General features: G+C 36.4%; 1 protein-coding gene across 1 annotated transcript; it reads right to left on the bottom strand.

The window, feature by feature from the left end:
• Positions 1–5,168: 5,168 nt before the first annotated feature.
• Positions 5,169–18,088, bottom strand: LOC141589844 (uncharacterized). Its single transcript, XM_074410466.1, has 3 exons — positions 17,935–18,088; positions 17,178–17,533; positions 5,169–5,474 (listed from the first exon to the last, which is right to left on the bottom strand). The coding sequence occupies exons 1-3, from the start codon at positions 18,086–18,088 to the stop codon at positions 5,169–5,171; spliced, it is 816 nt and encodes a 271-aa protein (XP_074266567.1).
• Between the last annotated feature and the right edge of the window lie 513 nt (positions 18,089–18,601).

The following is an 18,601-nucleotide window of genomic DNA, read 5'->3' as shown; positions in this document are numbered from 1 at the left end:
CAACCACGAGACTCAAGATGAGAGACTTGTGAAGAGACGATTCGTTTACTGAAGACTACTTGAAGATTAGATAGTATAGGTCGTCATCCGGTAATGGTTTTACTTTGTTTGATTTAAAGGTTAGTGAAGTTATGACCTCATAGCCATAACTTCATTGCTAGACAAAAATGATGCGTTAATTTTTGGAAAATATATTTTTAATGTTTTATAAAGATAAGAGAGTATTTATTTAATTGGAATTAATTAATAAGAATTTAAGTTGAATAAACTATTGGTTTGTAACACGATATTTATATCGTCATGCAACCTAGGGTTTTAACTTAATTCTATCTCGATTTGTTGTGGACTATGGAAGCAAGAGGACCGAATGGGCCGACCAAAACCCTAGGAGGCCGAACCCTAGTGGCCGAACCCTAGGAGGCCGGAACCCTAGGAGGCCGAAATTCCTCTACCCTTGCCTCTTACTTGTTCATCAAGTCGTTTAGGTTTTATTATTCCAGAACATTCCTAAACCCTAATTCCAGAACATTCCTAAACCCTAATTCTCTACTATAAATACTCTCATTCATTCATCATTTAAAAGTGACACACATCTACACTTTTAGAGAGAAAAATATTTTAAGCAAAATTCTTTAAGCCTTAATTCTTATTTTACAATTTGCTTATACAAAAGTTGCGCATCAATTTTGTCAATCACTCGAAGAAAAATCGTTATAGGATACTAAGTACACAAGATATTGTACTCACTCGCATAACGTGAGATTAGTATTTATCGTTGTACTTTTCTTATTAACGTAAGAGCAACCTAGAGTATTTAGCGATACTCAATCTGAGTTATAATCATATAGTTGATTATACTAGTGGATTGATAATTTTTGTAATCCGGAGAAAGGTACTAAAAATTATTAATTGAGAATAGTGGACGTAAGGTTTCGACTTGTGAAACTGAACCACTTCAAAAATCCTGTGTGTCCCTCTTCTCTCTCTCTTTATTTTTGTTATTTCGATTTTGCGCTTATTATTAATAAATTAATTAGTTGATTTTAATTAATAAAATCAAACAATTAATTTTACATCATATATTTCGAAAAAGTGGTCATCGTTTTAATACTCAATTCACCCCCCCCCCCCCCCCTCTCCCTCTTTCATATTCGATCAATAGACTCCTCATATATTATTGTTACAATTATATGTTGTACCCTGATGAGGCTCTCCTACTATTGTTTCATAATCTTTACGTAAATTTAGCCGTCCTTACATCATAATGTTGAAAGAAGTTGTCCGAGTAATAACGAGTTGTTCTTCATATTTGAATATATAGTGAAAATCTAAGTTTCATGTTTGTGTCAGAATGGCAATTTAATTTTCCAGATACTTGATTGATCATGTACAATACTTTATAAATTATTTGCTTCTGTTGGTTTCCTTTTTATTTTGTTTTCTCACCAGAAGTACATATATAAATAACCAATTAATCATTACTTATGGCGGCGATGTGGTTAGAGGACACAAACTCAGCTGAAATTGATGGTAGTGAATGTTATCATAAATCCGGAATCTTGTAATTGACAGAAATTTGTTCTAGGCGTCTGTTTTTCAACAACACAATTTCAGCGCCAAAGTAAGATATCAAGTTTTCTTTAATGTTGTTTTTTTGCTACGCTGTTAGCCTATTACTAGAATGTTTACTACTTACATTGAATTGCTCAACCCTCTTTAGTATTTGGTTATGATTTCAATATTTCATGTCTATATATACTTTATTTTGGGACATAAAAATTCAATGTTAACATGCACATTCAACGTCAACAATCAAGATATCTTGGTAAACCGGGTGCAAAGTGTGCGATGCAAAAATTAACACTTTTAAATATACTCAACTCTTTCTGTCATATAATTTTGTATTTTATTAACAACACAAAAAAAAAAAATAAGTTTCCTTTACACGTGGAGGCGACTCTATTACAAATTTTCTTTACTATTTTTTTTTTGATGAAAACACCCGAGGGTGTTACTATAGCATTGAGATATCAAAGAGTATAACGTTATGAGCATCCGACGGTAAAACATCAGACCATACCTCTCGACCAATAGTTCTAGGAGTAACATGAGCTAAACAATGCGCCACACAATTATTTACCTACCTAGTAGAGACCTTAAAACATACTCAAAATCATTACATAAGACCAAAATATCATCAATCACTTGTGAGAAAATGCTTCTTCTATTCCACTTTCCTTTAAGAGAATCAACGACTTGCAAAAAGTCACTTTCCATCACCACCTTACACACACCTCTCCCTCAAGCCTCATTTAAACTATCCCACATCGCCACCGCCTTAGCAACACTCGGCTCCCACCACTCCGCGCGAACAATGGCTACCCCCCACATCACCGCTCCTCCTTCATCCCTACAAACCATCCCCAAACTAGATCATTCCCCCTCCTTTGCACCCGCATCCACATTTATCTTGACATAACCCCTCGGAGCCGCTGTCCACGCTTCCATCCTCTCCTCGTCTCCTCCTCGGCCAGCCCCCCCTCCCCCCCACGTCTTCTTCCAACACTTTCCACCACCCCTCCCTCTCACTTAACACGTCACAAACCCGTCTAATAACCCTCTTCGGATAAACCTCCACCCCATCAAACACAACCTTATTCCGAAGCTCCCAAATAGCCCAACACCCCAACATAAATTTCCCATACTCCGCTCCACTCATATCCCTCCACCGTGCCTCCACCCAACACCGCACACCACCCGTCCTTCCCTCCTCCTCACAAGCTAACCCCAGCTTCTCCCACACCCAACTAGCCACCCCACAATCTCTGAACAAATGAATACTAGACTCATCAGACAAATTACATAAAGGACAAAGAGAATACTCACCTCCCACTTGAGCGACGATGTTTGCCTTTGTTGCCAAAGCGTGAGTACACAGTTGCCAGAAGAAGAGTTTTACGCGTGGCCAGACCGGTATTTTCTAGAGCTTATTGTACAACCATCTCACACTCGCCGAATCCGACTGCTCCGCCATATCTAACAATTGCCCTGCCATCATTTGATACGCTGATTTTAGTTGCGTAAGAGGTATGTTGGTGCCTGTCATGTAGCATTGTTTTATTGGATTTGGAGAGTACGGAATGAGGCACGGCTGGATCATTTTGTTAGGAGACCTGAGCAGATAGTCCATCAAATTTTACAGGATGTCAAAGTGAGATTTTTGAAGCAAAATTGCAGTACTATGGGTGCACGAGATCAAATTTGGTTTCAGTCCTTATAGTTTTTCTTTTCTTTGGTTGTATACTTTTATAACGGACTGATGTACTCTACTCTTTTTTTATCCTTGATGATGATATATATATACTTAACTTTCCCCCCCAAAAAAAAAAACTCCATCACGCTCTCCACTCCAATACCACCCATCTCGCGGCCTATTCGGGCTTAGACGAATATTAGTGATTCTTTCCCGCTCAAAAGGCAAGAACAAATGGTTAATACTATCAACATCCCAAGTATTATGCTCTGTAATGAGATTCGCCACCACCATCCCCTCATGGCCATTCAAACAAGGCGAAATAAGCCTCCCTGTCTATGTACCCGACACCCAGACGTGACCCCATACCCGTGTATCGCTCTCATCCCCTATCCTCCACCGCGGCCCCTTCTCCAAAACCCCACGAGCCTCCTTCAAACTTCTCCAAGCGTAGCTAGGATTATGCCCCATAGAAGCTCCCAAGAACTCGCCTTCGAGTAATACTTCGCTTTCATCATACGAGCCCACAAACTCTCCGGACATGTCAGCAAACGCCCAGAAGAGCAAGATTGAATAACCGAAAGTCACGAAAATCCATGCCCCCATTTCCCTTCGTCTTACACATCTTCTTCCATGCAACCCAGGATATCCCTCTCTTCCCCTCTTCATGTCCCCACCAGAAACGCGAAATCATCGATCTAACTTCGTCACAAAAATTGGCTGGAATTTTGAACACACTCATCACATAGGTAGGGAGAGAATTGGCAATCGCCTTTATAAGAACCTCCTTACCCGCCCTAGACAACAACTTCCCGCGCAAACCTTGTAATGTTTTGCATAACTTATCCCGAATGATATCTGTAATGACTTTTTTAGACCGCCCTATCACCGTAGGCAAACCCAAGTAACGCTTTTGTTCCTCCACTTCCCCCACCCCAAGCCTTTCTGCCACTCATGCTCTCTGCTCCCCCGACACTCTGTTGCTAAACGAGACCGTAATTTTCTCGAGGCTAACAAGCTGCCCCGAGGCCGATTCATATCGTCGTAAAACATTGTTAATAACATCAGCCTCTTCCAAAGTAGCTCGAGCAAAAAATATACTATCGTCAGCAAATAACAAATGGGATATAGCGGGAGCACTCCTTGCTATGCGGATCCCATGAAGCGAATTAGCTTCAACAGCCCATCTCATAAGATTAGACAACGCTTCCGCACAAATAATGAATAAATAAGGAGATAACGGGTCACCTTGCCTTAGCCCTCTAGTAGGCCGAAACTCCTCCGAAGGTGTGCCATTAATGAGAACAGAGAAGGTAATAGTAGAGACACACTCCATTACCCATCGTATCCAATCACCATCAAAACCCATCGTCACAATAATCCGTAGCAAAAAACACCATTCAACTCAATCATAAGCTTTTTCCATATCAAGTTTGATCGCCATATTTCCCTCCATATGTCTTGAATTTTTCATTTGATGAAACAACTCAAAGGAAATTAGGTTGTTATCTGTAATCAGGCAACCCGGCGTAAAGGCACTCTGGTTCTCTGAGACAATATCTCCTAAGAAAGTCTTCAACCTGTTCGCTAAGACCTTGGACACAATTTTGTACACCACATTACAAAGACTAATGGGTCTAAAATGCCGAATTTTATCAAGAGCTTTTTTCTTCGGGATTAAGACAATGTTAGTCTTATTAAACTCAGCTGGTGACGATTCACCTCTCAATATTCCCAGGACCGAGCTTACCACATCAGGGCCGATAATATGCCATTATGACTGGTAAAATAACCCATTCGTACCATCCGGACTAGGGGCCTTTTTTTTATGACGAGGGGTTGAATCCGGATGCATCTGGCTAATCGTTTCAACTATTTCTTCCTCCCGGTATTCCACACGCAAAAGCATGTTCATCTATTCGGTGACATGCCCCTCTAAACCAAGCATCCCAATGTAGTTCTTTCGCTTTCGCTCCCCGGCTCTAGTATGGAAATAATTTGTGTTACGATCACCATCACAAAGCCATAACGCACGCGATCTTTGACGCCAGTATTGCTCCTCTTTGCGATTTAGTTCCGCAATTTCAGCCACTAATTTCTTTCTCCGCTTCACCTCAAGCTCAGTTCTCGTCCCACAATTCAGCTGTGCCAATTGCTTCCTCTTTCTCTCTAAGGCCCAATTAATTTTCCCGATATTAATATTCTTCCAACCTTGAATTTCCTTCGCACATTCATTAATAGCCCTCCCTAAATTGTCGTGCCCTTCCTCGATACCTCACACCACAACCTCCTCACACCCCCCTTCTCCAACCCATATCTACTCAAACCTAAATATATGCTTCCTCATCCCACCCGCATTCCTGTTGGAATAAGTGTCCTCCGACAATAATGCGATCACAACTGTCGATCATAATGATCACATGTTTAAATCTCATATTTAAGAATACATGTGGGAAGTAATATTTTACAGTCAACTGGTCCACACATATCGGTAATGATTGGCTGACTAGAGTTTGACATTACTGTCATGCGACGGTGGTGATCAGTTGATCCCCTTAGGTCATACTTATAGGGAAATACTCTTAATTGATTATTTAATTAATCGTATGCCGATACGAGTTAATTAAATTGCTTAAAATTGACGGATGATTTTGTGAGTAAAATTAACGTGTCTCATTGTAATTCGATTAAATAAGATACGTACTAAGTAATCAAATTGTTTTATTACTTAGATAAAATTATTGTTTACGAAACAATTGAAACAGAATGAATAATCTTATCTTTATTAATTCAGAAGACAATACTGAATGCAGGATGTGCCACGTCATTTGTACAACTTTTTTTTTCTTTTTTTTTTCGGAAATTCAGGTTATGGTGGGGCCCGTTGGTGTGCAAAGAAATTAATTCTTTAAATCGTTCGACAATACAAACATGCGACAATTTTCGACTTAGAAAAATTCTATGAAATAATTTAATAAAACTGGAATAAATGAAATTAATTGCATATAAGCGGAATGCATTAAAAATCGGAATAAATGAAATTAATTACAAATAATCGGAAAGAATTACATAATTAATAAAAAAATTACATAATAATAAAATTACATAATTACGAGAAAAAATTACATTTAATTACGGGAATGAATTACATATAATGCGAATAAATTACATAACTTGAATAATTTTTAAAACTAGATAGTACGATATATTTTTAAAAATAAAATAATCGTGACGGAGTATTTACTTAAAGTAAAAAACTCGGCAACTTTTCTATCAGCCGCGCACACCGAAAATGATAGGTGACAATGATAGGCTACAGAGTAAATTTACACTCCAACAAGCCTTTAAAGCTAAATTAAATATTTTATTTCGTTAAAAAAAACAAAATAAATTTATAAGTTTGAAATATTTAAATTTACCAATTTTTAAAAATTATAAGACAAATGATTCAAAATTGTTCTAAAAAAGATTTTTTTTTAAATATAACACGATAATGACACAATTGTAAAACGTTAACATATGTTTTTTTTAAATAATCCTTTCAGATCTGTACAGAAAGCCGTTCATCACCGAGGATTTATTTACTTAGAGCAAAAATTATGGCAACTTTACTATCAATCGCGCACACGGAACTCGGATGATGACAATTATAGGCTATAGAGTAATTTCTACTCGACAAGTACGTTTTATAGGGAACATTAATATCGTCATGTTAAATACACTTGAACCGTCAAACTTCATATCATAAACTGCATGAAATCAGAGAATCAATTATGCTGACATAATGGCATTTGCAGTTAATTAAGTGATGGCAACATTTACAGCAATTTGCAAGGCACAAATTCTCATTTGTGACGGCGATATCCGTCACAAGCTTGTGACGGATACCGTTTCCTCTCACAAAATGCCCATTGAGAGGTGAGTGGGAAGCACATGGAGGGTGCCCCACCTTGTCCCCTCTCCCTTTTTGTGAGAGGTCACAAGCTTGTGATGGGATTAGCCCGTCACAAGTAAGACTAGCTGTTTGCAAGGAGTGGAGTTGTGGCTTAATGGCAATAGTGGGGAAGTTAGGGTTACATTAGAGGTCATATAGATCACTGATTTAGACCAACTATATAATTACAATAGTAATGCAAATAAAAAAAATTATCCAAAAACATTAATACAGACCCAAATACATACCCGTGCAATTTTGCACGGGTATCAAACTAGTTTATTATAAATACAAGCTGTTGTAAATTTATAATTTGATAAACCATTTTGGTACAAGTAATTAAGAATTACTAGTTAATTTTCTATGTGACATGTTTTATTAATATGTTGATTTTTAATATGTTAAAAATACATTATAGTGTAACATGTCATGTAACATGTGACACATAACAAAATTGACAAATGACAAAATAAAATGGACTACCCATTTTATCCTAAGTGTACCGAAATTATGGAGGGGTTTAGGGTTAATATTGTGTTTTATTTTTAAATGGAAACATGATGATTAAGCCTAATATCTAGCCTTGCATGCCTAGTCTCACCTAGATAAGAACAAGACCATGCATTAGCTCCCCTTAGACCACCCTTCCACCGGTTTTTCTACCAAGTGGAACAAAATGGATTCCTCTATTATTCATTCACTACTCTTCTATTTTTCTAGTGTAAGAAAAATCCTCTACTCTCTACATTTGTGAAATATTTTAGAGTAAGAAATACACACAAAATCCTCTCCTCTTAACCGAAATAGAGGAGAATAAAATCAATATTTTTGTGTCCAAATTTTAAGTAAGATTAGTATTATTACTAGCTCATAATAATATTAGTTATTAAGGGTGTTCCTTGGGTATAAACTTTTGGGAGAGATTCTAATTTGAATCTTAGTTCATCCATTGTTGGAAAGCTCAAGAACTAACAAGTAGGAGATCTTGTTGGTGCCCAATAAATCCAAAACACCAATGTAAGAAGTGACGATTTTTCCTCTACTTTGTTTTATGCTTGCATGCATAAGATCTTGTTTTAATTTTATGACTAAATTAAACCATCATACTATGAATATGTATACTAATGGAATTAATGAATCCTAACAAGTGGTATCAGAGCCTTAGGTTGTTTGCATGCAAATCGGTTTATTGTTTTTCCGAGTTAATCTTATTAACAAATAAAACTTGTAATTTTGTGTTTATTATGATATATCACGAAATCACTTTGCATGTTAAATTTTCTAGTCCTAAAATGTATTTGGGATATTTAGGTTTATTTATGGATTTTATTGTTTTTTTTATATATTATTGACATTAAAATGTGATTTTTATGAGAAAAATGTCATTTTTGGACGAAAAATAGCTAAACTTCGAATTTTCCAGTGGTTTTTAGATATGTTTTCACATGTAATACATACTGATGACCTGTAAATGTTTATATTAAAATAAATTGTTTTGCTCGAAATATGAATTTTATAAGTTAAAGTCGTATTTAAATGGGTAAATAGGTTAATATGAGTTATATTTAGAATTTAATCATGGAAATTTAATATGTTATCACATGCATTTTTACTTAGTGTGTGTAAAAATCTTAGAGGTATTGGACTCCTTTAGCATGATTTATGAATTTTTGAGTAAAAATTCAATAAATAGTGACTTTATTTAGTATATAGTGCTAAAACATATTTCATGACTAAAGAAAAACGTAACATGTTGTATTTTATCATATATTTCAGATCTAAAAGTGAAAAGTTGATGAAAATAAATTTTCTCATATTTTAATGGTCATATTTGTTAAAACCGATAAACCGCAACATTGTTTTTCTCGATAAATTTTCGAAATTTTTAACCTAAGTTTTGAATATTATGAGTGTCATGGTATTTTTTCAGAATGTTCATGAGTATAAATTTCAAATTTTGAAATTATTTGAAATTTTTATAATTTAATTTGAAGTTTATAGCATGATTTTGTATTTTTGGTCCATAATGAACAATTTTAAGAAATCAAGTTGAGTTATTGTCAAAATATTAGTGAAGACTAAGTTTTGAGTCCTAAGATGGTTAGGGTAATTAACTTGAACATAAATATGAATTTATGAGACATTTTGTGATAACTTATAGATATTGGCTCTTAAAAGGCGATTTAGCATAAAATTAAGCATGTTCATACATATTATAATGCTGCATTTATGATTGTCATATTTTTATTTTATATAATTTTTGAATTATGTAATTTTACTTAGTATGACCTTAGTTTTTAATTGGTATTACCCGAAATGTATGGGAATATCGATTCGGTTGTAATTATATGGATCTCGTATCACCATTTTGTAATTTAATAGATTAATTTTTATTACAAATGTATAATAGGAAATTATGTAATTTTATTTATTATTTGTAATTTTCCCGGAGTTTCCATGAAGACGGTGTTACCTCGAGATGCGTGCCAAGACCGAAGTTCAAGGGACCAAAGGAGTTGGTTTTCGCATTTGTAATAGTTTATTAGATTTAATATTTTAGAAAGGCCATACTAGGATTTTATTTTTATGCTTTGCATTTTATTTATATGTTGCATGCATCGCTAAATCGCCATAACTAAACATGCATTTTAAATCGAGTTTATCGACCGTGTCAATTACAATTATCATAGTTCACCGTTTTAGTTCACTTAAAACGTGATAGATAATAAATTGACATGACCTCTTGCTAAATAATCAATTGAGACTTAGCCTTACCAAAAATTAGAAACCATGAAAACCTATTTCGTGAGGGAGTGCACTCGGCTAAACCGGGGTACAAACCTTGTTATGTAGGGGAAGTGGGTGATAAATGTCTATCCACCGAATTCGTGTTGATGAGGGTTGTATCGCCAAAGCGTGCCCAAGTTAATGTGAATTTGGATCATGGAGACATTTATTTGAAATTTGTGTCGTACTCAACAAAAGTATTCTCGACCATAGCCGGATGTGTTTTGGGCTAAAGATAAAAATTAATGTAATTTTATTGACTAAGAGTTCTAAAAGTAGAATCGATTAAAGGGTTAATCCACCGAGTTATATTGATAAAGGATGTATCGCCAAAGCGTGCCCAAGTTGATATGAATTTGGGTCTTGGAATCATTTATCAAAGTTGGGTAGAGGTCACTAGATAAATGCAATAAAACTTGTTTAAATTAAAATTTACGAGTATTATTATTATTTTAAAAATGACAAGTGTTTTATTCCTTCTATTTTGTTTTGTAGACCACTTTTATTTCTCATAACAAATGGTCGCACCAAACAACAACGCACACGCTCTCACTAATGTTTCATGGCTCCGATCCTTCATGGATCGTTGTAAACTTGAAAAGAATGGGTCAAATTTCTCCGATTGGGATGCCCAACTCAAATTAGCCGCTCAAGGTAACGACAAGCTTCGTTACCTCATTGAGGCCTCTCCACCCGAACCTAATGCTAGGTCGAGTGCCGCCACTAGGGAAGCATATGAGGCTTACCACAAAGAATCCGCCGCTATAAAAAATGTGTTGATTTTTGCTATGGAGGCGGATCTTCAAAGGAGAGCCTTTAAAATGAGCACCGCTTATGAAATCTATTCCAAACTTGTGACAATGTTCTCACAAACACCGAGGATCGTCCAATATGAGGCGGCCTCGGCATTCTTTGATCTCGATTTCAAGGAGGGCCAAAAGGTTAGCCCTCTCGTGATCAAATTATTGGAGCTAGTCGAGACATTGAAAATTCAAAAGGTTGAAATCCCCAAGGAGCTCATTGTTGATAGGATTCTTCACTCCTTATCCAAAGCCAAAGCATATGTGCAATTCCGGGTGAATTTCAATATGCAAGAGAAGGACGTGTCTCTTGAGGAGTTGCACAAGTTACTTGTGCAAGCCGAAAGAGACATGAGACTAAATGTTAGCCCACCTAAGGATGTGCTAAATATAAGAACTAAGAGCAAGGGGAAGTTCAAGAAGAATGGGAAAAAGAGTAAGAGGCAAGCTCCCATGAACACCAAGGCTAGGACTTTTGAAGCTAGCACTTCCAAACCCAAGAAGGGTCCTCTTGATAAATGTCATTATTGTAATGGTGTTGGACATTGGAAGAGGAATTTTTCTAAGTATCTTGGTGACATCAAAGCTGGAAAGATCACTCCAGTAGGTAATTGACTATCCTTTCTTTTATGTTTCTAATTCAACTATGGTATTTTGATACAAGTTGTGATAATGTATCCCCCTTTTATTGTAAATAGGGCCTCCTCCAAGCAACGACAAGGGAAAAGAGAAGCAAGCTTAAGAAATCATGAAGGAGCTAGGAGTAGCTACCAATGAAGCTTGGCTTTTATTATTGTCTTTATTTTAATGTTATGGATTTTAGAACTATTTTGATTTCCGTGTTCGACATGGAAATGTGTGATCCTTCTAAACAATGGTTGTATTTTGGATTTTGGTGGCTTGGCTTGCAACCCAAGTCATCCCTTTTATCGTATTTGTTTGTTCTAAAATTCGTCTTTATATGCTTGCACATAGAAACATATGAACATCTACTTAAATTGAATCAATTGACAATTATAATGATAGGATTCATTATATGTCCACAAGCTTGAAACTTGTGTATGATCAATTATAAACTGATGTTGAGTTGATGAACTCTCATAAAGGAATGTCAATTACCAAGTACACCCATCAAATCTAAAATCTATTAGTCAATCTATGAGATAATTCTCCTTCTACTTCAAAATCATTATTTGTGTCTCATAAGCTATCTTTGAATATCTAGTGTATTTATTCTAAAGATAGAGTGGGAGAAAAATGAAGACACAAAGAATACAAAGAATAATTTGTATGCTTGAGTAAATGAGATCTACGAAAGAAAGAATGATTTGTATACCAAAATAGATAGTATACATGATTAGATGAGATCTACATGACAAAAGAGACCAAGTGAAGTAATCGAAAGAATATGTTCTTAAGATAAGTGAAGTAATCAAAAGAATATGTTCTTAAGATAACTACACGAGGAGACCAAAAGAAAGTTCTTGAAAGATAATGACTAAAGAAAAGTCTCAACCAGAGATTTTGCTAGTTTATGACCTAGATATAAATAGAGTTTCAATATTGATATTTACTTAAGAGCCTAAATGAAACAAAGTTGCATCCTTGAATATAAATGAGATTTATGATTAAAAGTTGCAAAGAAAGATATGCTGATGTCTACAAGAGCTAAGTTAATTGTTAACCACGCTGGTGTCGTTACTTAACTTCATTATGAAAATGAAATGGTTAAACCTCCTTCCGAAAAGGGTATTTTGAGAAGGACGTGTATTAAATGGGATTTCACATTTAAGTAATGACATTGTTACGCATCATTATAAAAATGAATGAGTTAGAGATTAAAATCTCTTTCCATAAGTTTAAGATTGAAAAATTTTCAAAATAGATATTTTGAAAAGATATGTTGGAAACATATATGGTTTTATCTTAATAACTTGGCAAAGCAAAATTGATTTCAATTCTTGAAATGTTTCGATTGAGTAGTCAAATACGAAACATGTGGAATTGAGTGGGAGTTTGAAATTATCATGTGAAGACATGAAATTTACTGGGAGCAATCATCTTGTAAAATTTATAACTCATTACTCATTGAGAATGACGAGCTAGTATTGTCTTTCACAAAGAAGTATTTGAGTTTTCAATTCTGGATGAAAATGGACTAAGATGAATCCAATCACAACATGAGATGTTGGATAGGCATTGAGATATGCACATCAAATCAACGAGAAATGTAGTTTATTCATATCGATGAAAATGGAATTACCATAAGCAGTCATGGTCATTCATTGAACCTAAGTGATACGTCTGTCGTGTACCTATCAAAAATAAACTAACTAAACTAACTATATAGCTAGGGAAGTAGGAAGAGAAATAGAGACAAGAGCAGTAAAGGCAAGAAAATAGGATTAAACTATCAGATAGAGAAGGGACATGTCGGGAATTCGGTTCACTACGATAGTCCAGTGACTCAGCTGTAAACAACTCAGACGAATTAATGCAAGACGGATGTGGAAAGGTCCTTTCGGTCCACTTTCTATCCTAAAAAACCACTAACTTAACTTTCATTCTCGCCGTGGTAGTCTACTGTTCATAGCAGGCCTATTTAGTCCAATCTTTCGATCTAGGATTAATTTTAGCCAGATTAAAGAGATGACTCAGAAGCGTGGACTCAACTAAGTCGATAAATACAATTAAATTGCTATGGTGACAGAATCTCACAATTAATTCATCTATTTCATTTACTACATCGTCACATTCCTACCGCAGATCCCCTAATCCCAACATGCATTAAATTTAGCTACTCATATTGCTATTAATATCAAAACTAACAATAAACAAAGAATTAACAATAAACATACTGAAACAACGATTAAAATGCATAAAAGTAAATTAGGGCAAAGGATTAAATGAGGTAAACAAGCAATTAAAGCAAACAAATGATTGATTATTACTAATAAAAGGGAAAGGAATTACAATCGTGTGAATCCGGCGTAAAGAACACAAAATCCGAGCAAAACAATTCCGAGAACAAGGTTACAGTGAAAGGGAAAAAGCAACGTAATAAAGTTCTCTGTGTAAAACTGATTAAGATCCAAGATCGCCCTAATGACCTAGTAAAGCGTGCTTAAATAGAAAATAACTAAGTTTATCGAAATAAATCAACTCACGGGCTAATTAAAGCCCATAACAGCAGAAACCACTCGATCGAGTGGAATAAAACCACTCGATCGAGCAAACCTCAGCACAATCTACTCGATCGAGTAGAATAGTTACTCGATCGAGTAACTCCCTTTCAGCAACTTCTGGATCGAGTAGGAAACTACTCGATCAAACAACCATGGATGCAGAAACCATTCGATCGAGTGAATAAACCACTCGATCGAGTATTTTGTCTTCATTTCAGCTCAGATTCGTCACCGACTACCTCGTAAACCGTGCCTTGACGCTTCCCAATGCAGTATCTCACTCTGGAAAATCCCGTCTCCTCTAAATGCATGCAAAGAGGACGAAAAAGGGTACAATTCCACTACTTTCACATTCATTTCTACAAAACGGACAAAACGAACCAAAGTAGCCAATTCGGGGCAAAATTCTATATAAACGGTATAAAAATGCATGGAAATACGTGCTGAAATAGGCTAAAAAGACTATACAAAATGCACGTATCACTAAGAATGGTTGATTACATGATTAAAAATTACTAATGTTTCCGCCATTAGAATAATCATGCACATGTCCTATAATGAATCATATGCTTAAGAGCATGATGAATCATTGGTAAGCCATATAAGAATCGTCATGAATTCTCGAGGAGAACTAATGAGCTATTCTAGTATTTGATAGAACACTCTGTTATGTGACAAGAAGTTGCACATATTGAAGTTTCGAAAACGCATACGGATTTATGAAAATCCTAAGCTAATTAAGCTAAAAGGAGAAATAAGAAGTTTGAAAAGATACTTGGTTATAGTAAGAAGTTACTCAAAACTAGTATTTTCAAATTTGCTAGGACTTATGAGAAGTGCTAGGCTAATCATCTTGACAATTGTTGCAAGATCCTACAAAACATACACCTGGTACATTATGAGTTGGAAGAACACTTGACTAGTGCAAGTTATGTCGTCCACCATAATTCGTTTGTTATGTGATAAACAACAAGAAAGTTCTCTCAAAATAAAGAACCTAAACCTAGTTTGGGAAACTAGACATGTACTTGGTGAGATTCATGCTATGTAAGACAAACATGAAAATAAAGGAAAATGCAATTCAAGAGTTTGAACACATGGATACATAGTGTGTTAAACTCATATTGCAAATGACTAGTGTTTACACACTTACAATATACATCACAAGGTAGTAATATGGCATTGACTACCCAAATGTGATGTCCACATTTGTCGTTTGAGTTATTATTAACTCACCTTATACTTTGTTACATCCAAAAGGGTTGTAGAGACAATTGAACCCCGTTAAAGTGAATACGGATTAACATTGTATTCGCCCATAGTCACTTACATGAGGTGACGTCTCGAAGTGACTAGAGTATGATGCGATTGATGGCAAGTTCAAGTGCCATGGAGTCATGTGAGATGACTAGTCGATCACATAGGCAGACTGTTAGGAACACTTTGTCAGGCTAATGACCGCTTATAGAGTTCTGGCAAATTTATATAGCCTGGTCGTGGCGAGAGCTACTATAGTATTCTAATGAGTCAATTCTTTGACTAAAGACCGTTCGCCTAAGGTGGCACAGTTTCAGATTAACTTTGATTTATGTTACTACGACCTTCGTAAATGGGGTCAAATGGACATATTTTGGGTTATGATGGATGTGGCTAATCGAAGGGAATAGTGCGATAGGAATTGTCCATCCCTTGTCAGGGTTAAAACAATATCTCAGGGCCACACGAGGAGTAATGAACTGGAAATGCGTGGCCACGCTCGGAAGGTATCTATGGTAGATAATTCCGGTCAATCAGTTATTCTCCAGATTGAGGAAACCACTCTCGATATGATCACTTGCAAGTACGACCCGAAAGACACCTTGCATTGAGTGGGAAATAGTAATAGGACAAGAGAATTGGTGACGCATACTTGTCGAGGAAAAGTGGGAAATTGTTGGAATAAGTGTCCTCCGACAATAATGCGATCACAACTGTCGATCATAATGATCACATGTTTAAATCTCATATTTAAGAATACATGTGGGAAGTAATATTTCTGATCAACTGGTCCACACATATCGGTAATGATTGGCTGACTAGAGTTTGACATTACTGTCGTGCGACGGTGGTGATCAGTTGATCCCCTTAGGTCATACCTATAGGAAAATACTCTTAATTGGTTATTTAATTAATCGTATGCCGATACGAGTTAATTAAATTGCTTAAAATTGACGGATGATTTTGTGAGTAAAATTAACGTGTCTCATTGTAATTCGATTAAATAAGATACGTACTAAGTAATCAAATTGTTTTATTACTTAGATAAAATTATTGTTTACGAAACAATTGAAACATAATGAATAATTTATTATAAATACAAGCTGTTGTAAATTTATAATTTGATAAACCATTTTGGTACAAGTAATTAAGAATTACTAGTTAATTTTGTATGTGACATATTTTATTAATATGTTGATTTTTAATATGTTAAAAATACATTATAGTGTAACATGTCATGTAACATGTGACACATGACAAAATTGACAAATGACAAAATAAAATGGACTACCCATTTTATCCTAAGTGTACCGAAATTATGGAGGGGTTTAGGGTTAATATTGTGTTTCATTTTTAAATGGAAACATGATGATTAAGCCTAATATCTAGCCTTGCATGCCTAGTCTCACCTAGAGAAGAACAAGACCATGCATTAGCTCCCCTTAGACCACCCTCCCACCGGTTTTTCTACCAAGAGGAACAAAATGGATTCCTCTATTATTCATTCACTACTCTTCTATTTTTCTAGTGTAAGAAAAATCCTCTACTCTTTACATTTGTGAAATATTTTAGAGTAAGAAATACACACAAAATCCTCTCCTCTTAACCGAAATAGAGGAGAACAAAATCAATATTTTTGTGTCCAAATTTTAAGTAAGATTAGTATTATTACTAGCTCAGTTATTAAGGGTGTTCCTTGGGTATAAACTTTTGGGAGAGATTCTAATTTGAATCTTAGTTCATCCATTGTTGGAAAGCTCAAGAACTAACAAGTAGGAGATCTTGTTGGTGCCCAATAAATCCAAAACACCAATGTAAGAAGTGACGATTTTTCCTCTACTTTGTTTTATGCTTGCATGCATAAGATCTTGTTTTAATTTTATGACTAAATTAAACCATCATACTATGAATATGTATACTAATGGAATTAATGAATCCTAACAATTCCTCTTGTCCAGTACCAGCTTAATAGGCGTGTGATCAGACCACTCACGGTCCAAGTGAAACAATTTCGCATATGGGAACATATCCATCCAATTTCTCGTACACATAGCCCGATCTAGCATACTCTGCCAATTAGCGTCCCCAACCTGACCATTGTCAAAAGTGAACTGGTATCCCTCCCATACCACGTCCCTCAGTCCACAATCATCCACATGAGCTTGAAAGTTATTCATTTGCCATTGCGGCCGACTTCCACCTTTTATTTCCGTAGAGTAGAGAACTTCATTAAAGTCTCCAACACATATCCAAGGCAAGGAGGATTGTCTGCTAAGCACCCGAAGGAGTTCCCAAGACAAATGACGATCACTAACACCTGGCCACCCATAAAAACTTGTTACCCTTCATTCCTTACTATCATCCTATATTATAAAATCCATATGATGTGCCGAAGCTAATACAAAAGTACAATTTATATCCCTCCACCACAAAAATGCAAGACCCCCCGATCTGCCCATACTATCCACCTCCATCCCAAAATAGCCATCCAAACTCTCCCTCACCCGCCTCATATCACGACCACACAATTTCATCTCGCATAAAAATAGTATGGTCGGGGCTTCCCTTCGCACTAGAACACAAAGGGCTCTCACTGCGTCGGGGTTGCCCAAGCCCCGACAGTTAATGCTTAAAAGATTCATTGGGCCCAGCGCGGTTGAGTGCCCTCAACCTCCGCCTCAGGTATTAAGACGGCCCCGTCTATCGTCACTTTTATACGCTTAACGAACTCATCACCATCACCATCTTCACGGCTACTTTTTCCTGCTTCGTGTGCACCAACCCCATGTTCAACACCACTTACCGCCCTCGCCAATATCTTCAAACTCTTCCCCTTGCTGTTTCCCACTCCCTCACCCTGACCTTCCCTCATCGAAACATTCCCGTCTGGCCCTCCTATCCCCCCGTATCCTTCTTTCATCCGCCTCCATCACATTTTGCCCCTCCGTATTTACCAATAAGATATCATGGTTAATAGTCACTTTATCTCCTCCCCCTCCTTCCCGCCCTTTCCTACCCCGCACCCTCTCCATCTCACCCCCTACACTTACTCCAACCTCTCACTCCTCCCTCTGTTCTACAATCTGCATCCCACCAGCCAGGTAGTCTCCTTTCCCCCCCTTTTTTTTCAAATCAATAGCAATCGTTTGAAGCTTGTCAATCATTCGAGCAATATCAGCTTTATTATCCTTCTTCTCTGTCGCTTCAAACTCAGGAGTTAGAGCACGCCTAGCATTCCCAGTCCCAGCCCCCTCATTTGTCGTCTTAGTAATTTTTCACGGTGACGCCCGTAACCACTCTCCAAATTTTAATTCGCCCTCCTCATATGGCCCATCATCGCAATCTTTTTCGCCATGGCCAATAACGCCACATCCATAGCAGAAAA

The sequence above is a fragment of the Silene latifolia genome, chromosome 7 (assembly GCF_048544455.1).
Source record: "Silene latifolia isolate original U9 population chromosome 7, ASM4854445v1, whole genome shotgun sequence".
Classification (NCBI taxonomy): domain Eukaryota; kingdom Viridiplantae; phylum Streptophyta; class Magnoliopsida; order Caryophyllales; family Caryophyllaceae; genus Silene; species Silene latifolia.
This window is presented reverse-complemented; position numbering and strand designations above follow the sequence as displayed.

Excerpts from the sequence above, each read along its gene's own strand:
- LOC141589844 (XM_074410466.1), bottom strand. The coding sequence starts at position 18,088 with ATGAGGGAAGGTCAGGGTGAGGGAGTGGGAAACAGCAAGGGGAAGAGT. Across the intron at positions 17,534-17,934 it reads TGGTGATGAGTTCGTTAAGC|GTGTTAGTGATCGTCATTTG; the intron begins GTATAAAAGTGA and ends ATGGGTGGCCAG. Across the intron at positions 5,475-17,177 it reads ATCACACGCCTATTAAGCTG|GAAATTCAAGGTTGGAAGAA; the intron begins GTACTGGACAAG and ends GAATGTGCGAAG.